The sequence below is a fragment of the Ceratotherium simum genome, chromosome 8 (assembly GCF_057802395.1).
Source record: "Ceratotherium simum simum isolate JZ-2026a chromosome 8, ASM5780239v1, whole genome shotgun sequence".
NCBI classification, from domain to species: Eukaryota; Metazoa; Chordata; class Mammalia; order Perissodactyla; family Rhinocerotidae; genus Ceratotherium; species Ceratotherium simum.
The window spans coordinates 67,186,018-67,212,187 of record NC_141907.1 but is presented as its reverse complement, the minus strand read 5'-3'; the positions used below and the strand labels follow the sequence as shown (position 1 = coordinate 67,212,187).

The 26,170-nt window shown below is 36.9% G+C and overlaps 1 protein-coding gene across 2 annotated transcripts in view; it reads right to left on the bottom strand.

Annotated features, from left to right (window-relative positions):
* Positions 1 to 1,588: 1,588 nt before the first annotated feature.
* The window catches only part of LOC147916492 (uncharacterized), a 37,464-nt gene continuing 12,882 nt past the window's right edge, over positions 1,589 to 26,170 (bottom strand). For both annotated transcript variants that reach the window (XM_087434496.1, XM_087434497.1), the window contains exons 5-7: positions 21,334 to 21,492; positions 5,429 to 5,588; positions 1,589 to 2,377 (exon numbers count right to left, since the gene is read on the bottom strand). In XM_087434496.1, the coding sequence (XP_087290622.1) occupies positions 5,451 to 5,588; positions 21,334 to 21,492 (297 nt within the window). In that variant the 3' untranslated portion in view covers positions 1,589 to 2,377; positions 5,429 to 5,450. The remainder of the gene's footprint in view (positions 2,378 to 5,428; positions 5,589 to 21,333; positions 21,493 to 26,170) is intronic.

The window sequence follows — 26,170 nt, the reverse complement described above, 5'->3', positions numbered from 1 at the left end:
GGAAGATGGCTCTTTGATATTGCAGTGTAGTTAAGAGATTGGCTAAGGCAATAAAACTTCGAAATGCTCAGAAATTTGTTGTAAACTGCTTTTATAATCATTGATATATAAAGCATGCTACTACTGATCATTTAGTTTTATGTATTAAGACCTATCAGCATGTCTTTTTTTAGTACCTGGTTGACTTGATTTTAAAACTAACATGATGTTCTCTGTACCGTTTAACATTTTCAAGACATTCTCCCCAAGCAAATTCTGTTGGAACGAAGTGTTTCCAGTTCTAGAAGCCTACTTCTAGAGTATTCATATGAAGTTTATAGCGGGCTTTAATGGGGTTTTAATTTGCACTAAGTTTTCTTCTGAAAGATTACTTATGTTCCAATTATAATGTAGTGCTTTTGTCTTACAATTAAACTCTTACGGCACTCATGTATTTTTTGCACTGTCTTGTCTTTTTTTTTTTTTTTTTTTTTAATTTAAGCTTTCCCCTCTTGGATGAATACTTTGAAATAACAAAGGTCTTATTTTCTTAGTTGAAAAGGTAAGGCAACCGCTATCATGTTTAAAATGACGAATTTTAAATGATGAGATTCTTTTGCAAGTTAGCATATGCATAATTAGTCAAATAGTATTACATGTTGAAGAGTCATTGAATTTGATGGAAAGAAAAAGGGCATTTTCTAGTTTTCTCCAGAATGTTCATGAGGAAGGATATTGAGAGTAGGAAGATGCTATATGGGGATGCTCAGTCTTTGGCCCCTACTGGGTTTGCTGTCAAATGTAGTAAGACCAATAAAAGCGGTGGTAGGCCTTTACACAGTCTTCTATAAATTTTTCAGAAAATGGTAAATTGAATTAGATGTGTATAATAGCAATAATGTTAACCAAGATATTCATACTCAATGTAAATACAGAGAAAGCCTAACGGTGTTGTTTCACTATTCCATTTCCTATGTTTGTGTTCCTTGAGAACTCTTTAAGGAATGTGGGTCACTCATAACGCTGGCCTGATGAGAGAGGTTGCCATTATGGCGTGTCATGGTGTGGTGTTGAGAGGTCTTCTGCTCCTGGGACCATGAATGACCTCTTTCTCTGTTACCAGCTTGTGATTTGCCTTTTTCTAAAAATGAGAGGCCGGAATTAAATAATGGGTTTTGTTGTTCTAGGTTCTGCCATGATTATGAGAGAATACGAACTTTCAAAACAAAATAAATCCTTTTCAGATTTATTAAAATATGTGGGACATATTCTATTTAGCAGATTTTAAAAATTTCTAGTTTAATTCATTCAATGAGATAGATTATTTCAAATGAAAGGTTTGAAGGCCAGCTTTGTCATTTGCTCTGTGATACTGGGCAAATAAAATTTAACTTCTCCAAGCATTAGTTTTTCCAACTGGAAAATACCTTCCTCAGGTGTGGTGGCTAAAGGATAGGCATGTGAAAAAGCTCTGAGGTTAGTAGTTCTCAAGTTCTCGTGGGATTAAACACACACTTTGAGGCCCCATCCCAGCCTTTAGCAGAATCTTCAGGGGTGGTGCCCAGGCATCTATATAATTACAATCCCTCAATGATTCTGATGCTGAGGGTTGAAAACCAAAGCTTCACATTTATTGCTGTGACCATGTTTAAGAGCTATGGAAATCATGCATATGAAAAAATATCAAATGTTAATGCCTATATGTGCTGGGCAGTCTGAATAGAGTATGATGTGGCCAGGCTTGTGGGGAGGAAGACACACAGCCATCCACCATGATGGGAGGAGTGCCTTTTTCAAAGCTTGTCTGGGCATCTGCAGGGACTCCCTACTTTTGCTTCTGGAACTCTTTGGGCTTCCCTGGGTATGAACTTTAAGGAGATTTGACATAAAAGCCCCCTGATTTTGTTGGGTAATTTGGGAAGATGAGATAAGCAGAAGGGAGTCAAGGCCGGCTAAAACAGTTCTGGATTATAGAATAGCTGTGATCCCCTTTATAGAGACAGGAAATAAGGTCAAATGAGCAGTTTTGTGGGGAAAGGAGGAAGAATATACAATTGAGTTTTGGGATTTAAAATTTGATGTGTTTGCATGATATCCAAATGGGTATATTCAATAGAGAGTTGGAAAATGGTTTGGAATGCAGAAGAGGTTATTGCTGGAGAAGGCAACGTCATGGGAGTGAATAAAAGCACCATGGAGAGTGGGAAATGAAGAGAGCCAGAGGCTGAGCTCTGCTGCAGGCCATTTAACGAATGAATGATTGCATGATTGAACTCCAAGGTCTAGTCCACCTTCTGCACCCCCACAGCAGGCAGTGTCTTCATTTGTTGATCCTCTTTCCTCTTAGGAGCCCAGAGGACTCAGGCAAGTGACAAAACTTGTGCTTCAGTTTTCTTATCTGTAAAATGGAAATAATAGTACCTACCTCAGGGTCGTGAGCATTAAATAAGAATCTGAAGTACTTAAACAGCTACTGGCACATAGTAAGTGCTCTAATAACTCAATTGTTACTGTTACCTGAACTACCTCTATCTATTGAAAGAATTTGATTAATTTATTCAATTTCTAATAAGATGCAATTCCCATCCCACTTATAACCCATGAAATCTTCCTCAGTGATTGGAGCCGGTGTTGACCATTACCTTTCCTGAATTTATTCTCTGCCATGCAGTGCACCACTTAAGTACATGTTGTTTTAGCGTGTTTATGATTTTCATTGGTCTTGACTCCTCAACTGGAATGTAAGCTGCTCTTAGGATTATGATCATTTCTTACACTTCTATATTCAGCCATTAATTTCTCAAACATCAGTAATTTCTATCAATATGGTAACTAAGAATAAATCCTTCTGTTTGACAAATGTTTTGGTGCAGAGAGGTGCTCAACAATATTTGAATGCATAAATGAATGAAAAAATCTAAGATTACTTGAATATTTGTTTCTACTCAGGTATGTTCTGACAGATGTAGCACAAATAGTAGGGAAACACTCCTTATTAAACGAGTGCTTTTCTTCTTCCTGGCAGCTTTCAACAGTTCATAAAAATGCAAGTCATCTTAAACTCTTAAATGCTATTTAAGACTGCCTAGGAAAACAGGCATTACGTGGGACTTGTTGCCTGGAAGTAGGGTGATAGGCTGTGCTTTACACATGCTGCGAGTGGAGAGGAGCTTGCAAAGGCACATTATTCATTTTCAGGCTTCTGGGTCTTGGCATCCTAATATGTAAAATCGTAGGGGGGGGTGGCTAGATTAGGTGATCTTTAAGTTCGATGTCTTCTAGCAATAAATATGCTAGTACTCACTGGCAAACAGGATACAAATATATCGTTTTATACATAATTATAAATTACAGAAATGTTAGGAGGCAAATTTTATAGGGCTTCAAAAATCATGGCAGCAAAATAAACGACAATTCCTCTTCTCACAGTACTCCTCTTCAAATTCCTGTCTATCCCCCAGAAACAATACACTAACCTGGCAAAAAGCAAAATAGTACTGATGTGTCTTGTCTGGCCCATAATTAAGAGGTCAGATGATAGATACTCTTGGGTTAAACATAGGGGTTTCATGGCTACATACCACAGTTAAGACTTGAATCAGTAAAATCTCAGCTTTCTAGCTGCGTGGTCTTGAACATGTTATTTAACTTGGCTATTTTCTCATCTGCAAAATAACGATAATACTGGAAACTAACATTTATGTAGCACTTAGTAAGTGCCAGCCACTGTTGTGTGCCTTACATTATACTAGCTTACTTAATCATTTTTACCTCTTTTTTTGTTTTTGTGAGGAAGATCAGCCCTGAGCTAACATCCATGCTAATCCTCCTCTTTTTGCTGAGGAAGACCGGCTCTGAGCTAACATCTATTGCCAATCCTCCTCCTTTTTTTTTTCCCCCAACGCCCCAGTAGATAGTTGTATGTCATAGTTGCACATCCTTCTAGTTGCTGTATGTGGGACACGACCTCAGCATGGCCGGAGAAGCGATGCGTCGGTGCGCACCCGGGATCCGAACCCGGGCCACCAGTAGCAGAGCACGAGCACTTAACTGCTAAGCCACGGGCCCGGCCCTCATTTTTACCTCTTCATGTCTTGTAAAATTAAATGAGACACTCCTCCCCCAAAGCACTTAGTACATTGTATCAGAGTAAGTATTCAATACATCACGTATTTTTCTCCTGGGTATAAATTACAGAAACTCCAAAGTTTCTAACATTTAAAACCCTTTAAAAAATATTTTGTGAATGGAAAGGTGATACTGTGCTGGAGGAATTGGTGCCTATTTAAAATGCTGATATTTCATCATTATCAGAATTAAAATGAGTTATCTAGCAGTAGGGAACCCCTGTTCTAATCTTTTATTGTTCTCCATGGATCACTAAATGATTTTTAAAACTGGGGGGGCTGGCCCCATGGCTTAGCGGTTAAGTGCACGTGCTCCGCTGCTGGCATACCGACGCACCGCTTCTCCGGCCATACATACAGCAACTAGAAGGACATGCAGCTATGACATACAACTATCTACTGGGGCTTTGGGGGAAAAATAAATAAATAAAATTAAAAAAAAAAACCTGACTTTAGATTTCAAGTTTCCACATAGGAAATAGAACTCATGAAACCTTGTTACCAACTGCAAAGTGAAGTTAGATGCTTTGGCTGTTAGATATCTTCGTGATTTGAGGTTATTGGATGAAGTGTATCACTCAAAAAAAAAAAAAAAAAAAAGGCTGTTGGAGTGGTAAGATAGGAAGACAGGACCTCTGATTTATTAGAGAAATAATACAGCTTCCTGATTTTTTGATCTTTACCCAAGGAAATGCCTAGTATAAAATACAATTGTTTGAATTTTCATTTCAAACAAAAGAATATGTAGAAGAGGTGAATGTGTATTTCTGGACTGTACTCATGTTAAGATTCTCATATTTCTAAGGGAATTTTAAGGTCAAGGTCATTTCTGAGTCAGGAGTAAGATGACAGAGATTTAATCAATGCCATAAATGCAGTCATCTTTTCCTATTAAGTAATAGTTAACACTTAAGTAGCATTTACTACGTGGTAGACATGTAACAAGAACTCTATGCAGTAATTATTAGCTCCATTTTACAGCTGAGGAAATGGACACAGGTCAACTAACTTGTCCAAAGTCTCCCAGATGGTACATGGCAGAGTGGAGAGTTAGACCTTGGCAGTCTGATTCCAGGGTTTGGGTTCTTAATCTTAACAAAGAGAAGAGAGGCTGGGGAAGTAGTGGAGCAGTGGTGGAGCAGTGGAAAACAACAAATGGGATGACAGAAATGGAAGAGGTACAAAGACAAGAGTCAAGGGACACTGAAGGGACAAAGAAATACTTACAACCCCTTCTTCCTCCAGTCTTCCTACCACTAGACAATGCTTTCATAATTGTTGGTTGTAGAACTCTATAATTACATATAACAATTTATTGGTACCTGCTGGGGATGGGGAGAAGGGTCAGGTTGGTATTACATTTGTAGTTAAAAGAATGACGATGATTGAAAGGAGAACTGCCACAGTGATGATTATAATCTTTTTGAAGTGTTTCCACCATATCCTCCTAAGAATCTTTCTTGTTTTTTGGGGTTCTTTGGCCTGAAATAAAAAAACACAAATTTAATGTTTTCTTTCTATTTCTGGATTAATGGGCACACTTACTTACTAGAGCTGTCTAAAAGAACAGATTTAGTTTGGTTTTGACCCATCCCAACAAGTCTCAATTTGAACAGTTTTTGTAAAATAATTTTATAAAAAATTCCAGGTGCCTTCCTTATTGTGTTCAGCTGTACTCTTATTAGCTTTACTAACTTGGTGAACTTGAACAAGTTACTCACTCTCTGAGCCTGTTTCCTCATCTTCACTTCATGATGTTACTTACATGCCACTATCCCTTACAACCGATTGGAAATTGCTCCCCCGTCTCCATCCCAGAAGCCCGATTCCCCTTCAATACATTATTTTTCTCCAAAGTACTTATCTCTTATCTAACATTACGTAAATTTTACTTATTTATTGTTTGTCGAGAATGTAAGCTCCATGAAGGCAGGGATTTTTGTCTGTTTCATTCACTGCTATATTCCCAGCAATGCACGATATAGAGCAGGTGTTCAATTAATATTTGTTGAGCGAATGAACTATCTGTTAAATGGGGATAACAGTATCTGCCAAATAGTAGCCCAGATTGTGAGGATTAACTGAGTGAATATAGTATATCTAGACTACCATTTGAGAATAAATTGTGCCATTATTGTAATTCATATTTTTGATGAATAAAGAGATGCATTTTGTTAAGTACTTTATACAAAAAGTTTCATATCTTAACCTAATTAAACCTAAGTGAAATAACTCACTTTTATTACCATGCAAAAAATTATTGTAAGAATTCAAGGAGCAGTGAGGAGAAATGAAACAAGGCCGTACAAAATTGTAAAATTCTTTTTTTTTTTTTGCTGCCAAAAGCTTTGTTGTTTCCATTTGGTCCACTCCTTTTTTGTTTTCTGAATATATATAACTGCTTCTCATATAGCTATGTTACAAATAAATTGCTTGGTTCTTACATGGACTTCTGCTGATGAGAAGTAAAATTGTAACATATTTCAATTAATTTTCTTCATGCGTCAGATCAACTTCTTTACTCTTAGTATCTATGGTGACTTTCCAAGAGCCAAGTCAAGGTACATGATTACAGCACATGCCATAAATAGCATGGGTCCTGGTGTGCTACTCAGATGGCCTCGTGACTCTAATGTCTGACAAATTATGGGAGCACCAGGTTTATATATCCAAGATGTTATTCCCAAGGATCTGGCATATGGAAGCTAGTGACTGAGTCTACTTTCCACGATGCTATAATTTATTGAATGCTTTAAATGCAGGTACTATATGACATGCATTATATGTATTTTTGCATAATAATATGCAATACTCATAATAATCTTTTGTGAGCATTCCTATTTTACAGTGTTGAAGAAAATGAGGCTCAAAAAGGTTTAAGTTACTTGCCTAAGGACATAACTAGTAAATGGTGGGGCTGGAATCCAAATCTAGTATTGCATGACTCTATACTGCCTTGTGTAGAAATATTTTAGTAAGGTATAAACAGACTTTACATTCTTCTCTTAGATTAATTTCTCTTTTATTAATGTAATATGCCTATATAGTTTGAAAAGTCAGAATTCTACAAAGCGTATGAGTAAAAACATCACGCTCCTGCCTTATTCCTTCCCACCCCGATCCTGTTTTTCACAGGTAATCACTTTCAGCTCTTTTTGTCTATTTTGTTTGTTGCTGTATCCCTATCACTTGGAACAGCAGGGGTGATTCTGCCCTCCAGGGGACATTTGGCAATGTCTGGAGACACTGATTTTCATGACTGGAGGGGGTGCTACTGGCATCTAACGGATAGAAACTAGGGATGCTGTTAAACATCCTGCAATGCATAGGGCAGTCCCCCCCAACACACAAATAACTACCCAGTCCCAAATGTGCCAAAGTTGAGAAACCCTGATCTAGAACAGCATCTGACATATAGTGGGTATTCAATAAATATCTGTTGAATGTACCTCATTTAGCTGTTTATTTTTTCCTGGTGTTTGTTTTCCTCTGCATTACTAGAAAGCATATATATTTCTTGATTTTTCTGTTTCCAACTATGGAAAAGAAGATATAACTCTTACCATACTCCCCAAACCCTCCATTCCCCCCCACACACCTTTCCCTTTCCTATCATCTCTTTTTGTTTAATTAAAACTTTGTAAATATTCGCTGAGCCATGCAGTGTATTTGATTATATTGACTTTAATGTATAACCTTCTGGTTTCTCTACAGCTAATAATAGGTAGATAGTTAAATAAAATGTTTTCCTTTGTTAGTTTTTAATCTACCAACCAATAATTAATTCCCAGACTCTCCAAAGGAGCTGAAAAATATCCTTCCTTTGATTGCTCCTGTGTTGGATCCTCCTGCTTTATCTTGAAGTTCCTCCCCCAGTCTTTCGCCCTGCTCCAGTCTGGTTTGGTTGGGCTCTAGGTTTGCTATATAGTTTTAATCTTGAAACCTTTCATTAATAAACTGGGAATACCCCACTTTTGTGTTGGGCCTTCTGTTTTCTCAACCTCATGTCTTTCCTTTTCTTGATTTATTCCCTCCTATTGGTGAAAAATATCTGCCAAAAACTTCCTTAGAATGGGTGAGTGGGAAGTAGATTTCTGAGAACTTACATGCCTAGAAATGTTTCATTCTACCCTTACTTTGAGTTGGTAGTTTGATTGGGTATAGAAATCTAGTGTGGGGGCCGGCCTCGTGGCTTAGCGGTTAGGTGCGCGCGCTCCGCTGCTGGCGGCCCGGGGTTCGGATCCCGGGCGCGCACCGACGCACCTTCTCCGGCCATGCTGAGGCCGTGTCCCACATACAGCAACTAGAAGGATGTGCAGCTATGACATACAAGTATCCACTGGGGCTTTGGGGAAAAAAAATAAATAAATAAAATCTTTAAAAAAAAAAAAAAGAAATCTAGTGTGGAAATCCTTTTCCCTCAGAATTTGGAAAGCATTCCTCTATTTTTCTTTAGCATCCATGGATTGCTATTGCAAAATCTGATGTTATTCTAATTGCCAAGTTTTTGTTTTTTCTTTCTCTCTGAAAATCTGCAGAATCTTCTCTTTGTTTTTCATGTTCTATAATTTCAAGATTACATGCCCTGCTATGGTCCTTGTTTTTGTTCATTGAATCTGGAAACTCATGTTATTTAGTTCTAGAAATTTTTCTTGTATTAGTCTGATTTTCTCCTCTCCGATGCCTTCATTTTCTTTTTCTGAAACTCCTGTTATTCATATGTTGGATCTCTTAGACTGATTCTCTTTCTTATCTTTACTCTTTTTTTGCTCTACTTTCTGAGAGAATATTGCAACTTTATATTATATTACTTCTACTGAATTTTTAATTTTTACTATTATTTTAATTTCCAAAAGATCTTTTTTGTTCTCTAAATAAGCTTTTACATAGCTTTCCGTTCTTGTTTCAGGGATGTATTATTTTCTATTATTTCTCTCAAGATATTAGAGAGTTTTTTTCAAATGAGGCTTTCTTTTGCTTCCGCATGGTCTATTTTGTCTGAGGTCCTTTTTTCCCTGTTTCTTTTTTTTTTAATAGAGATTTTCCTCAAATATCTCATGATCTGTGTTGTTGATTTACTAAAATGATGATTGGAAACTCAGTATGAGTGAGAGCTGTCATTTGGTGGGCTTCACTGTAGGATAATCTGGTGTGGACCTGACCATTTCATTGGGGGAATGCCTCAATATCTGTAGGTCAGTATCTGTAGGTTTTTTTCCCTTCGTCTAGTCAGTTTTCCTAGAGAGGAATCCTCTAATCTCCTGCCTGGGTGAAGCTGACTGCGAGAGAGGTTGGGGAGCGGTCACCATATTCAGGATGCAGATTTTCAGTTAGTCCATCTGATTTTAATGTGATGGTCACTCTGGCCTCAACTGTACCTGGTGTCTGAGTTTAGAACCTCTCTGTTCTATTGTCTTTAGATAATAAAATTTATTATCCTTTGTCAGTGATAAGGAGAGGGAGCAACGCAGCTGTAAAAAGCAGGGAAGGGGCCCTACAGGTAATATGCTCCTCTTAAAGACTTTAGACCTGGTCTCTTCTTTCTAGACTGTCCTGCAGGTCTACTTTTAGAAGTAACATGTGTCTCCAATTTCAGATCCTCTCCAATGTTCCATGGCTTGGATCAATTTGCATCTTAATGTCTTCTCCTGCCACAAGCTTAGGTTTCGAGCTTTCACAGCTCTGCTGAGGCTAATAAGTACTCAAAATCCCTTTTCTAGCTTCCAAAACTGTTGATATTTCTTACCTGTTGTCCCTTGTCTTATTTTTTATCCTAGTGGTTTATACATTAAAATCTCTAATTATTGTTTTACCTATCATTTTATTGGAGTTTTGAGAGGATACAAAGATAAATGTGGATGTTTAAGTTGCCAAGTTAAAATCCATGACCCATATTTATCTGTAGGCAGACCGACAGAAAGCTTACTGGCCTACTTTTTGTTAAAAAACCAAATCTGCTTTTTAAGAACATTCAGTAGAGTCTTTTACAAAAAGACCAAGGGAAAAGAGAGAGAGAAAACTAATTTAGCTATGTAAAAATAGAGGGTTTAGTGAGAGTAATTATGTGCTATGTGAAAATAATGTGAGAAAAATTGTAAAATACTTCAGTTATTCCATCTTTTATTGAGCTGCTTCTACTCAACTGGCTTCAAATAGGAAGTCATTTTTTTCCTCCATGTAATCATCAAAATACAATGTATACATAAAAGTGGGATTTGTTTGGAAAGTAAGGCAGTAAAGTGAAATAAAATCTCTTAAAAGTGTTTTTTCTATAATTTTCTGGGATTTAGGTGTTGCCTCTTTTCCCATAAGAAAGACACATAACATAATCTAATAAAAAAGTAGGGGCCGGCCTGGTGGTGCAGCGGTTAAGTTTGTGCCCTCCGCTTCGGCGGCCTGGGGTTCACAGGTTTGGATCCCGGGCGTGCACCGAAGCACTGCTTGTCAAGCCATGCTGTGGGGGCGTCCCATATAAAGTAGAGGAAGATGGGCATGGATGTTAGGTCAGGGCCAATCTTCCTCAGCAAAATGAGGACTGGCAACAGATGTTAGCGCAGGGCTAATGTTCCTCACCAAAAAAAAAAAAGTAAAGATCTGTGATATGGTGGATTATGTAACCCCATAAGCCTGCCACTGTTACTACTCAGAAATGCTAGATAAATTATAAGAAGCAACTTTTTTTTTTTGTTACCAATAAATTAATTGGTTCTTTGTTAGCTTTTAAAACTTTCCCTTTCTTTTCTGCCTAAAATTGATTTTGTTCTGCAAAGCAAATCGAATCCTATACTTCCTCTCTTGAACCCTATTTTCGTTAATTGCTATTTCTTAACTCATTGCCTTCATCTTTCAAACCTCTTCATCTCTTTTATAAATTTTTTTATTGATGTCATAATAGTTTATAACATTGTGAAATTTTAGTTGTACATTATTGTTTGTCAGTCACAATATAAATGCATCCCTTCCCCCCTTGTGCCCAGCCCCCAATGCTCTTGCCCGTGGTAACCACCAAACTATTCTCTCTGTCCCTGTGTTAGTTTATCTTCCACTTATGAGTGAAATCATGCAGTGTTTGTCTTTCTCTCTCTGGCTTATTTTGCTTAACAAAATACCCTCCAGGTCCATCCATGTTGTTGCAAATGGGACGATTTTGTCTTTCTTTATGCCTGAGTAGTATTCCATGGTATATATATACCACATCTTCTTTATCCAATCATCAGTCAAGGGACACTTGGGTTGCTTCCATGTCTTGGTTATAGTGAATAACGCTGCGATGAACGTAGGGGTGAATAAACCTCTTTGGATTGTTGATTTCAGGTTTGTTGGATAGATTCCCAGTAGTGGGATAGCTGGATCATAAGGTATTTCTAGTTTTAATTTTTTGAGGAATCTCCATACTGTTTTCCATAGAGGCTACACCGGTTTGCATTCCCACCAGCAGTGAATTAGGGTTCCCGTTTCTCCACAGCCTCTCCAACATTTGTTGTTTTTTGTCTTGGTAATTATAGCCATTCTAACGGGTGTAACGTGGTATCTTAGTGTAGTTTTGATTTGCATTTCCCTGATGATTAGTGATGTTGAGCATCTTTTCATGTGCCTATTGGCCATCTGTATATCTTCCTTGGAAAATATCTGTTCATATCCTCTGCCCATTTTTTGATCAGGTTGTTTGTTTTTTTGTTGTTCAGTTGTGTGAGTTCTTTATATATTATGGAGATTAACCCCTTGTTGGATATATGATTTGCAAATATTTTCTCCCAGCTGGTGGGTTGTCTATTCATTTTGATCCTGGTTTCATTTGCCTTGTAGAAGCTCTTTAATTTGATGAAGTCCCACTTGTTTATTTTTTTTTTTGTTTCCCTTGTCAGAGTAGACATGGAATTCGAAAAGATCCCTTTATGACTGATGACGAATAGTGTACTGCCTATATTTTCTTCCAGGAGTTTTATAGTTTAAGGTCTCCCCTTCAGGTCTTTGATCCATTTTGAGTTAGTTTTTGTGTGTGGTGAAAGAAACTGGCCTACTTTCATTCTTTTGCATGTGGCTGTCCAGTTTTCCCAGCACCATTTACTGAAGAGACTTTCCTTTCTCCATTGTATGTTCTTAGCTCCTTTGTTGAAGATTAGCTGTCCATAGATGTATGGTTTTATTTCTGGGCTTTCAATTCTGTTCCATTGATCTGTGTGTCTGTTTTTGTACCAGTACCATGTTTTTTTTTTATTTATTTATTTATTTATTTATTTATTTATTTATTTATTTATTATTATTTTTTTTTAAAGATTTTATTTATTTATTTTTTCCCCCCAAAGCCCCAGTAGATAGTTGTGTGTCATAGCTGCACATCCTTCTAGTTGCTGTATGTGGGACGCGGCCTCAGCATGGCCAGAGAAGCAGCGCGTCGGTGCGAGCCCGGGATCCGAACCGGGGTCACCAGCAGTGGAGCGCGCTCACTTAACCACCAAGCCACAGGGCCGGCCCTATTTTTTTATTTATTGATGTCTTAATAGTTTATAACATTTGATTACTAGTACCATGCTGTTTTGATTACTAAGAAGCAAACTTTTAAATACACAGCTGAACCTGGAAAAAAGTAAGAGTAAGGCCAGGTGCAGGAACCTAGGAATGCAGTGAGAAATTGCACTAATGGTCTGTCAATCCAAAGCCTCTGTCATCCAGGGCTTAGGATTTTAGTGCTCACAGCAGGCTAAGCCTTGGGCTCACATGAAGAGAGCAATGGAACTGTACTGAATTTCCAGCCTTCCTGTTAACTAGGCTCAAAGCTTTGTCTTCCTTGATTCTCTTTCATCACATATCCAATCTGTCAGCAACTCCAGTTCGCTCCACCTTCAAAATATATCCAGAACATGTGGCATTGGCTTAACTATCAGGTGGTAGGCAGTGAAAAAACTATTAGAGGCTAGAAAGATAAAGACCTATGCTATGCAGGGTAAGATATTTGCCAAAACTATCACCTGTGATAACATGGAAGGCAGACAAAGTGCCTATTGAGTCTGTCACTTCAGAAGAAAATGTTGGAAAATAGAATGGTAGAAGTGTGAGTTCTTGTTACTGGGTGCATTTAGCAAGGCAACAATTGGCTGGTTTGCATGAAGAACTGAAAAGGAATAGAGAGGGTGCAGAAATGTGGAACACTGGAACACTGGATAAGCTGATGATTTGTTTGGCCCAAACAATAGGAAATAAGATTGAAAAGACCTTTTTTTTTTTTTTTTTCTATGTGAGGAAGATCAGCCCTGAGCTAACATCCAATGCCAGTCCTTCTCGTTTTGCTGAGGAAGATTGGCCCTGGGCTAACATCTGTGCCCATCTTCCTCTACTTTACATGGGACGCCGCCAAAGCATGGCTTGATAAGCGGTGCATCGCTGCACGCCCGGGATCCGAACCTGCAAACCCCAGGCCACTGAAGTGGAGTGGGCGCACTTAACCGCTATGCCACTGGGCCAGCCCCATGAAAAGACCTTTTAATTACAAATGTCCATTAAGATTCTGCCCTTCTTCAATAACAAAAAAACCCCAAAGCTGTTTAAAAAAAGGACAAAGGACTTGAATAGACTTTCTTCAAAGAAGATATACAAATAAGCACATGAAAAGATGCTCAACATCATTAGTCATTAAGGAAAGGCAAATCAAAATGAGATACCACTTCATACCAGTAAGATGGCTATAATTTAAAAAAAATGGAGAATAACAAGTGGTGGACAGGATGTGGAGAAATTGGAACCCTCTTACATTACTGGTGGGAATGTAAAATGGTTCAACCACTGTGGAAAATAGTTTGGAAATTCTTCAAAAAGTTAAACATAGAATTGCCATACAATGCAGCAATTCCATTCCTATGTATATACACAAAAGAATTGAAAGCAAGATTTCAAACAAAAAATTGTATACAAACGTTAATAGCAGCATAATTGACAGTAGCCAAAAGGCAGAAACAACCCAAATGTCCATTAACTGATGAATGGATAAAGAAATTGTGATATATCCACACAATGGAATATTATTCAGCTATAAAAAGAAATGAATGGGGCCGGCCCCGTGGCTTGGCGGTTGAGTGCGCGCGCTCCACTGCTGGTGGCCTGGGTTCGGATCCCGGGCGCGCACTGACGCGCCGCTTGTCCGGCCGTGCTGGGGCCGCGTCCCACATGCAGCGGCTGGAGGGATGTGCAGCTATGACATACAACTGTCTACTGGGGCTTTGGGGGAAAAAAATAAAATAAATAAAATTAAAAAAAAAAAAGAAATGAAGTACTGATACAGGCTACAACATAGATGAACCTTGAAAACACCATGCTAAGTGAAAGAAGCTAGATGCAAAAGATCACCTATGATTACAATTATATGAAATATCCAGAATAGGGTAAATCTATAGAGACAGAAAGCAAAGTAGTTGTTGCCAGGGGCTGGAGAGTAATTGCTTAATGGGTATGAGGTTTCTTTTTGGGGTGATGAAAATGTTTTGGAACTAGAGAGGTGATGGGTACAACACTGTGAATATACTAAATGCCACTGAAGTGTATACTTGAAAATGTTAATTTTGTGTGAATTTTAATTCAATTAAAAAAAAAAAAAGATTCCGCCCAGCAGTAGAGATCAGACTAAGGGTGTAAGCTTCCTATCCAAACCTAATGGCCACAAGGTAGTCGCCTTTAAATTGAGAGGGGGGCGTGAGGGCAAGGAAGCAAAGAAATAACCAGGCTTCAGAAATATTGTCTAGAAAAGAACTTAACATGTGGCCACAGGCTCTTGGAAATGATTAGAAGCAAAGAGATTAGAAATAAACTAAGTTTTGAATGGAATTATAAATAAATCAAAATCTGGTCCTTTGAAAAGACCAAAAACAAACAAACAAAAAAAGCTTGATTAAAAAATAGAGGTTAGGAATGAGAAAATAAAACTAACCATAGGCACAGGACAGACTAAAAGAATTATATGAGAATACAACTGCACATGGCATCTAGTATATAGTTTTTATACATTGCTAGAGTCAGTCTTTTGAGGCATCATTGATAAAACTATAACATACTGAATCCAACAAACATACAAACATTTAATGTGCAATTCATCATATTAATAAGTTAAAGAAGAATCATTATCTCAATTAATGTAGAAAAAGCATTTGATAAAATTCAACCTTGTTTCATGATAAAATTTCTTAGTAAATGAGGAATAGAAAGGAACTTTTATAACTTGTTAAAAGATATCTATCAAAATCTGAATGTAAATTTAGTACTTAATTGGGAAGCATTAGAAGTATTCATTTTCAATCAGGAACAAAACAAGTATTATAGACATTACCACATCTATTCAATATTTTACTGGAGGCCCTAACTAATGTAGTAAGACAAGCAAAATAAATAAATAAATAAACAAATAAATAAAAGAAATATATATTGGAAAGGATGAAAAAAAATCCTGTCATTATTTACATATGATAGAATTTCTACATAGAAAATGCAAAGAAGTTCATAGACAAACAATATTACCATAAAAGATTTCAGCAAGATTTGGGATACAAAATCAGTATGTAAAAATTGATTGTGCTCCTATTAACCAAAAAATTCTTTTGAAAATGTAGCTTAGAAAATATCACTTACACTAAAAACAAAAATGGTAAGATATCAAGGAATAAATCTCACAAAAGGTGTACAAGACCTTTATGGGAAAAATTATAGAACTCTATTGAAAGATTTTGAAAGAGACCTAGAAAAATGAAGAGGCATACTGTGTTCAGAGATGGGAAAATAATATTTTATTTATTTATTTATTTTTTGTGAGGAAGATCGGCCCTGAGCTAACATCTGCCAATCCTCCTCTTTTTTTTGCTGAGGAAGACTGGCCCTGGGCTAACATCCATGCCCATCTTCCTCTACTTTATATGGGACCCTGCCACAGCATGGCGTGACAAGTGGTGCGTCAGTGCACGCCCGGGATCCGAACTGGTGAACCCCAGGCCGCCGCAGCAGAGCACGCACACTTAACCGCTTGCGCCACTGGGCCGGCCCTGAAAAATAGTATTTTAAAGATGTCAATTCTCCCCATATTCACGTAATTCCAACTAACATCCCAACAATTTTGTGTATAGAACTTGAGATACAGATTCTAAAATTCATTGAAAGAGAAAGAAGCAAGCCTTGCCAATTCTACAATTTTCAAAAAGTTGAAAGTAGATGAACCTGCCCTACAAAGTATTAAGACTTCTTATAAAACCACAAAACTAAAACAGTGTAGTATTGGCCCAAGGATATAGAAATATCTCAGCAGAACAGAATATATAAAAATCAAAAGAATGAAAACTGTTCACATACATAATGAAAACATTATATGTGACAAGGTTGGCATTACAAACCAAATGGGAAAGGCTGAGCTATTCAATAACTGGTGTTTTGGCAACTGGGTATTTATACAGAAAATAATAAAATTTGATTGCTACCTCAGACATGAAAGTTAAAAACTTCTGTCCTAAAAAAGATACTATACACAAAGTTAAAAGTCAAGCCACATACTGGGAGAACATATTTACCCTTTATACAACTAAGTATAAGGATGAAGAATTGTATGTATAGTCATTCTTTATCTTAATAGTTTTAAATTAGGATTTTATATATATCCTACACATTATTAAAACAGATAAAGACTCCATTAGCAAAATGGGCAAAGGATATCAACAGGCAATTCACAGAAGAAACTCTAATGGTTAACAGACATAAAAATTTCTCACTGTCATTCAAAATTAGGGAAATGCAAATTAAAACTAATTATTTTCTTTCCCCTGCTAGATTGTTAAAAATTATAATCTCGTAATCTCAAATATTGGATAGAATGTGAAGCAACAGGACCTCTCATATACTATTGATGGAGGTATAAACTGGCACAACACTTTGGAAAGCAATTTTGAAATATTTGGTTGATTTAAAGATACACATATTTTAAGATCCAGCAATTCCAATTCTAGGTATATGTTGTAGACTGAAGGTCCAAAAATGGGGTCAAGCACCCCAGGGGGTTGCATAAGATGATTCAATGGAGAGCAGGAAAATAATATTAGAACCTCTATTTGCTTATTTTAATCTAAAAAATAAGACGGAAACGAAAATGTATTAATGTTTAACATATGGATAGGCACTGACACCTTCCGTAGGTGTGAAATATATAATATTATTATAGAATAATATATATAATTTATACATACATTTAAATCATTCTCAAGAATATTTTACGAATAAGTATGCATGATCAAAAAACTACAGACCACTGTCTTAGAAACATTTTTGCAAAAGTGTACCAAGAGACATGTACAAGGGTGTTCAATGTAGTATTGTTCATGATAAAGAAAAATTGGACTATACATTAATGTTTATTAAAAGGAGAAAGGATAAGTACATTGTGTTTTCTTAAATAATAATGATATGCTGTCATAAGTTAAATTGATAAATTAGAGCTAAGTGTATCAAAATTAATACACAAAAAAAATAATGTTGAACTAAAACCTCAGGTTGCAGAAGGATATGTACATTATAATGTCATAAATATAAAGTTAAAAAATGCAAACCAATAATATAGATACATATATAGCTATACATATATAGCAGAGGAATAAAATATGCATGCAAATGATTCATCTCAAATTCACGACAGTGGTTTTTCTGGTGAGGAAGTGGAATGGGCTTGGAAAAGGGTACACAGGGGACTTTAATTATATTCATAATTTTATTTCTTTAAAAAACAAAGGCCCAAATCAAATGTGGCAAAATATTAAGGCCAGATAAAGCAGGCTGATGATTACAAGAGTATTCCATATATTATTCTCAAAACTTCTGCATATGGTTGAAATAAATATTTCATAATAATATAGTTTAATTTTTTCAGGATTCTTAACTACGGCCTCTGAGGCACATAGTATTTAAACATCATAATGCTTCCTAATATAACAGAATGAGGTAATACTGATTGTGGAATTTTATGACTGCAATTTCAAAATGCTTTGTAAGAATGTAGATACTATCAGTTCTCCACTGTTTGGCTGTAATGCTTTATCCATCTATTATGACACTTAACCCAAACTTTATATTGCAGTTAGGTTTATACAAATCTGTCTCCCACAGTAGATTAAATTGTGGCAAGTACCTTATCTTATTCTTTTATTCTTGAAGATAACCAGCATAATATTTTATGCATAATAAGCCCCCAAAGAATGCTTATTAATGAATATTGAATGAATCTAAATGGCTTGGACAGTATTATCTGAGCTCTTGTGTTTTAACTCTCGTAAAGTACAACTGCGATCCTAGATAACGATTTACTTTAACTAAGTCTCCTTTGTAGATTATATGAACTGATGTGGCCTTATCATTTTCCTGCTATAAAAATAGTGCAGAGGATTTCTTTGTTCAAATAAATGGTATTTAATTTAACTGACATTGAGTGCTGTTTGCTGGGTTGTGGCTATCATATTCATCATTATATTCTTAATGCCTCATATAGAGCCTCTTAGTGCCTCATATAGAGCCTGGCAGACAGTACATCCTCAAGAGATATTTGTTGAATGATTCAAAAAATAAAAGGAGCGGGGGGCCAGCCTGGTGGCACATTGGTTAAGTGCACGCGCTCTGCTTCGGCGGCCGGGGTTCACAGGCTGGGGTTTGCAGTTTCGGATCCCGGGCGTGGACCTACGCACCGCTTGTCAAGCCATGCTGTGGCAGCATCCCATATACAAAATAGAGGAAGATGGGCACAGACGTTAGCTCAGGGCCAATCTTCCTCACCAAAATAAATAAATAAATAAATAAATAAATAAATAAATAAATAATTTTAAAAAAATTTCAAAAGGAGCAGGGATGGCAGAGATGAGAGAGTGATAAACTCACCTTGGGCAATGAGGAGATGATTCTTCAGTTGGGTTTTGATGAAGAAGTTTTGAGTAGAAGTTTTCCAGGGTAAGAGAAAAGAGAGGGAACAGTACGTGTGAAGATGTGAAATAATGCAACATGTATTTTGGAGAACTAGCAATAGTTTGGTATTTTTTGAGATTTATAAACTGCAAGACTGTGACCTCTGGGTGATATGACAGGAAATATAGTCAGAAAAAAGCTCATTATGTTAGGGAGGTTGGACTCTACCCTGTGTGGACAAAGGTGCACCACTGGAGGGTTTTAAGAAGTCTATAGATAATGCTCATACTTGCATTTTAAAAGAATATTCTAGTGTCTGTGTGGAGGATGACTGGAGAAGAGTAGAACTAAAAATAGGGAGAAAAATTAAATCCGTGGATTACCACAGTTAGACAAGAGATAAAAGAGCTTGCAGTGAGACAGTGATGGGCAGGTAGACTTAAAATTCTGAGAAATACTATTCAGCAATGAAAAGGAATAAAATATTAACACAAACAACAACATGAATTAATATCAAAAACATTATACTAAGTGAAAGAAGTCAAACACAAAAGACTATGTATTGCATAATTCCATTTATAAGAAATTCTAGAAAAGGTAACACCATAGTGACAGAAAGCAGAGCACTGGTTGGCTGGGGTCAGGGGTGGGGGAAGAGTCAACTGCAAAGGTCATAAGGAAGATTTTAGGATGAAAGAGCTATTCTATAACTTGATTGTGGTTACACAATTGTACACAACTACCACAATTCATCCAACTCTACACTTAAAGTGGGTGAATATTATTTTATGTAAATAATACCTTAATAAATCATTTCAAAAGTGAAAAAGTGAGGCTAAAAATAAAAAACAAGTTAGGAGGTAGAATCAATAGAATTTTGTGAGTAAAAAATATGTGTATACTTTGCTTTACATGGTGGCTGTGTTTCTAGAAAAGATCTGTAAAAACAAAATTAAAATGCTCTAAGGGAACTATTCAACCTTTATTCTTTTAAAACTATTTTCTTTTTTTTTTATTATTTTTTTATTTTTATTTTTATTTTTGTGAGGAAGATCAGCTCTAAGCTAACATCCATGCCAATCCTCCTCTTTTTGCTGAGGAAGACCGGCCCTGAGCTAACATTTATTGCCAATCCTCCTCCTTTTTCTCCCCAAAGCCCCAGTAGATAGTTGTATGTCATAGTTGCACATCCTTCTAGTTGCTGTATGTGGGGCGCCGCCTCAGCATGACCGGACAAGCAGTGGGTCGGTGTGCGCCTGGGCCGCCAGTAGCGGAGCACACGCACTTAACTGCTAAGCCATGGGGCCGGCCCCTAAAACATTTTCTAATAGAGAATTTCGAACATATACAAAAGTTGATAGAATGGTAAAATGAAGCCCTATATATTCAAGATCCACTTTTAACAATTATCAGTTTGTGGCCAATTTTGTTTCATGTATACTCCATTCTACTTCCTCAATCCTGAACTATTCTAAAGCAAATGTCAGACATTATATAATTTCATTCATAAATATTTTAGTATGTATCTCTAATGACTCTTTTCAAAACATAAGCACAATACCATTATCACACCTAAAAATTAATAATATTCCTTAATGTCATCTAATATCCAGCCAGACTTCAAATATCTAATTGTCTCACGAAGTTATAAATTTTCATTTTTATAGTTTGTTTGAATCAAAATCCAAATAAGGACCACACAATGCAATTGACATATCTGCTAAGTCCATTTTTTGGTAAGTTCTCCCTCTCGTTTTTTTCCCTTGCAATGTATTTGTTGACTAACTTGTGTGTTTCTTAATATAAGAAATCTTTCTGTTATGCAAATAACCACCTCCTACTTCTTAATGTTTTTTTTTCTTTTTGGTGAGGAAGATTAGCCCTGAACTAACATCTGTTGCCAATCCTCCTCTTTTTGTTGAGGAAGACTGGCCCTGGGCTAACATCCGTGCCCATCTTCCTCCACTTTATATGGGATGCCGCCGCAGCATGGCTTGATAAGTGGTGCGTAGGTCCGTGCCCGAGATCTGAACCTGCGAATCCCCGGCTGCCAAAGCGGGGTGCACAAACTTAACCACTATGCCACCGGGCTGGCCCCTCCTACTTTTTAATGGGTTTTTAAATTAGGATTGTTTTATAATTATTTTTTTAATATTTTTGTTGCATTCCACTAATTTTTTGATAAAGCCATAGTTTGGTGACATGGGATTATCTCACAGTATCCCTGCTTATATTTTCGCTTTTGGCAATTTGTCTCAAGGGCAGTAATCCTATGGTGTAGAGCACTGTTTGGATATCAAGACAGGCATACATCACTTACAGTTGTTTGAAGATCATCTGTTCTATCAGGGAAGATATTCAATCTTTCTTCGCTTTCCAAAATTTTGTCAATATTTTGGGTCATAACATTTTTTACATCAGTTACTTGACTCCTCAGTGTGGATATAGAGCTGGTATCTTGATTTTTATTGTATTTTACCTATATAGAAGTGAAATATAATACAAATTTTATTTTCTAGAAATGAAATCTATTAAAATATGTTGTACAAATTGGAACAAAAGTGTCAAAGGCACATTTCCCTTATATTTCAGCATAAGAAATCCACTAAGCCTCAAATTGTCCCACCTTAATCTTGCAAAAAATAGTGAGAGGGGAGGTGGCGGCAGAGGGATATGTTAATGTATTCAATCAGCAGTGGAAGTGTTTTTTTAAAATTTAAATTGTTTGTTTATTTATTTAAGTAGACATTTTTAAAGAGCAGTTTTAGGTTCACAGTAAAATTAAGTGCAAAGTACAAAGTTCCTACATACACCTTCTCCCCCACCACACAAAGCCTCCCTCACTATCAACATCCCACACTAGAGTGGTACATTTGTTACAACGGATGACCCTACAGTGATGCATCTTTATCACCCAAAGTCCATAGTTTACATTAGGGTTCAGTGTTGGTATTGTACCTTCAATGGGTTTGGGCAGATGTATAATGACATGTATTGACCATTACAGTACCATACAGAACAGTTTCACTGCCCTTAAAATCCTCTGTGCTCCACCTATTCATGCCTTCCTTCTCCCTAAGCTCTGGTGACAACTGGTCTTTTTACTGTCTCTGTAGCTTTGCCTTTTCCTGAATGTCATATAGTTGGAATCGTATAGTATGTAGCCTTTTCAGATTGGCTTCTTTCCCTTAGTAGTATGCATTTAAGGATCCTCTATGTCTTTTCATGGCTTGATAAATCATCTCTTTTTAGTGCTGAATAATGGTCCAGTGTTTGGATGTATCACAGCTTATTTATCCATTCACCTATGGAAAGACATCTTGGTTGCAATGTTTTGGCAATTATGAATAAAGCTGCTATAACGTCTATATGTAGGTTTTCGTGTGGACAAGTTTTCAACTGCTTTGGGTAAACACCAAGGAGTGTGATTGCTGGATCTTATGGTAAGAGTATGTTTAGTTTTGTAAGAAACGGCCAAACTTGTCTTCCAAAGTGGCTGTACCATTTTGCAGTGGTACAGCAGTGAATAAGAATTCGTGCTGCTCCACATGCTCGTCAGCATTTGGTGTTGTCAGTGTTTTGAATTTTGGCCATTCTAACAGTATGTAGGGGTTTCTCATTGTTGCTTTTATTTGCACTTCCTTAATGACATGTGATGTTGAGCATCTTGTCATATGTTTATTTGCCATCTGTATGTTTTCTTTGGTGAGGTCTCTATTCAGGTCTTTGGCTCTTTTTTTTTTTTTTTTTTTTTTTTTAAAGATTTTATTTATTCAGTTTTTCCCCCCAAAGCCCCAGTAGATAGTTGTACGTCATAGGTTCACATCCTTCTAGTTGCTGTACGTGGGACTCGGCCTCGCGTTGGACGGAGAAGTGGTGCCTCGGGGCGCTCCCGGGATCCGAACCCGGGCCGCCAGCATCAGAGCGCGCGCACTTAACCGCTAAGCCACGGGGCCGGCCCAGGCTCATTTTTTTATTGGGTTGTTTATTTTCTTATTGTTCAGTTTTAAGAGTTGTTTGCATATTTTGGACAACAGTCCTTTATCAGATTTGTCTTTTGCAAATATTTTCTCCCAGTCTCTGGCTTATCTTCTCCTTCTCTTGACAGTTTATTTTTAAAGATTTTTTTATTTATTCAGTTTTTTCTCCCCAAAGCCCCAGTAGATAGTTGTACGTCATAGGTTCACATCCTTCTAGTTGCTGTACGTGGGACTCGGCCTCGCGTTGGACGGAGAAGTGGTGCCTCGGGGCGCTCCCGGGATCCGAACCCGGGCCGCCAGCATCAGAGCGCGCGCACTTAACCGCTAAGCCACGGGGCCGGCCGACAGTTTATTTTTAAATCCCATCTGACAATCTCTGTCTTTTAATTGGTGTATTTAGACCATTAACTTTTAAAGTGATTATTGATATAGCTGGATTAATATCTACCATATTTGTTACTATTTTCTATTCCTTGCTCTTGTTCTTTGTTCCTATTTTTATCTTCTACTCTATCCATATTAACAAAAAATAATCTCTAAGATATCGTGTTATATTAAAAAAGGAAGCTGCAGCTGCAGAAAAACAATATGAAATAATAACTTATTGAAATCTTAGTACATGCCAGGCACTGTTTTAAGCACTTCACATGTATTAATTCATTTAATTCCCAACCACCGGGTAAAGTAGTACTCATCATCTTTTATTTTCTAAATAAGAAAACTGAGACTGAGAGAAGTCAATAACTTGTCCAATGTTACACAGCTAGAGGCAAAAGAAGGATTCAGACTCAAGAAGCTCCAGAGATTAGCCTTTACCCATTGTATTAATGATTCCAGTTTTGTGAATTTAAAAAGTATGTATAAACTTATGTTATATATATATTACAAACATATATATGCATATATATATATAAATGTGTGTGCACGTCTATATATAAATAATTCTGGATGGTTACACATCAAAGAGTGCTCCCCTCAGGGGGGTTGGGTTGAGATGGTAGGAGATATTCATATTTCATTTTATATACTTTTGTATTATCTCCCTTTATTAATGAGCATTACTTTTTAAATAAAAAATGATATTAAAAACCCCTGTTCTTTGGCAAGTGATCAAATCCACCTTAAGCAGAATTCTGGTCTTGGTGTTTACTGGACTATGCAACTTACACAATTGACATTCTGTGAGGAGCTCACTAGGTAAATGTAGAAAAGAAGAGGCTGCTAGCTGAGTTGTGTCCCCCACAAAAGATACGTTCCAGTCCTAACTCCTGATACCTGTGAATGTGACCTTATCTGGAAATAAGGTCTTTGCAGATGTAATCAAGTTAAGATGAATGGTTAATATTTGATTTTTCTTTTTGTTCCTCTTCTTTTTTTCTCTCCTTTTTTAAAATGCTTAATCTTTTTAATCTAAGAAAATCATGTAAGTTTTGTTAAGATAATGTATCCATAGTCCATTCAATGGCATTTGGTACATTTATATATATTTTTTGAAATCTCTCAAAACTACTTTTTTTCATTTTGTTAATTATAGTGTAAGAAAGTCAACAACTTTTATAAAATTTTCTACAGATTTAAAGCTTACCAGGTTAGTTTATAAATGTTAAACAGAAATTTCTTTGATGTTAGATGTGTTAACTGCTTAAAATGTGCATATTTTCGCACGGTAACTAGTTTTCAGGGAGCTATGTTAATAATATATTTCGGCTGTGTTGAATATGTAGAATTCTCCATAAAAAATGCATGAATTTAATATAAAAGCATCTATCCTTAGTTATTTTGTCAGGCATTGTGATAGACACACCCTATGGTGACCCCCAATGAGTCACATCCTTGTAAAATCCCCTTCCCTTAAGTGTGACTTGCTTCTAACTAATAGAAGCAAAGGTGATGGGATGTCACTCCTGTGATTATGTCACATTATTTAATATTTAGCATTGTGAGAGATACTCCTCTGCTGGCCTTGAACAAACAAGCAGCCATGTTGAGGACTCCCACGTGGCAAAGAACTGCTATCAGTGTCTAGGACCTTCGGGTAGCCTCCAGCTAACAGCCCCAAAAAGCTGCACCCCTGGCACCGCTATAAGGAAGTGAATTCTGCAGCAGCCTGAATGACCCCGTAAGCAGATTCTCCCCCAGAGCCTCCAGACTAGAACACAGCCTGGCTGCCACACTGCCTGCAGCCTTGTGAGACCCTGAGGAGAGAGCCCACTTAAAGCTGCGCCTCGATTTCTCACCCACAGGATCTGAGAGAAAATAAATGTGCTGTTTTAGGCCACTGATTTGTGGTAATTTGTTACACATAAATAGAAAACAAATATAGGTATACTTAAAGTATGTTATAATGGAAAAGTTCAAACATGTACAAAAGCAGAGTGAATAGTATAATCAACACTTAGGTACTCATCACCTAGTTTCAGCAATTATCAACACATGGCCAATCTTGTTACATCTATACCAACTGTCTACCCCTTCCCAAAATGTATTATTTTAAAGCAAATCCCAGATATTCTATTATTTTTAATCTGTAAAGCTTCAGTTTGTATCTCTACAAGATATGACTTCATTTTTTTTTTTTCTTTTGTGAGGAAGATGAGCCCTGAGCTAACATCTGTTGCCAATCCTCCTCTTTTTGCTGGGGAAGACTGGCCCCGGGCTAACATGCGTGCCCATCTTCCTCCACTTTATACGGGACGCCACCACAGTGTGGCTTGACAAGTGGTGTGTCGGTGCGCGCCCGGGATCCGAACCCCAGGCCACTGCAGCGGAGCATGCTATGCCACCGGCTGGGCCCCATGACCTCATTTTTTTAAAAAAAAAAACCACACATGATTATCACATCTAAAAAACTCCTTAATATCATCAAACATCCAGTTTGTGTATAAATTTATCAAAAACAAATTATAGATTTTTTTTTACATTTGTTTTGTTGATCCAGGATCCAAAGTCCACATGTTGCTTTTAGTTGATATGTGTTAAGTCTTTTTAAATTGGTGAGTTCTCCTTAACTTTTCTCCCCTTTGCAATTTATTTGTTGAAGAAATTGGGTCATTTGTCTTGTAGAGTTTTTCATATTCTGGATTTTGCTGATTGCATTGCTGTGGTATCATTTAAAGTGGTCAGTGATTTATTTAGTTAGATCTAAAGGCTCAGTCACATGCAGGTTTGATGTTTTGG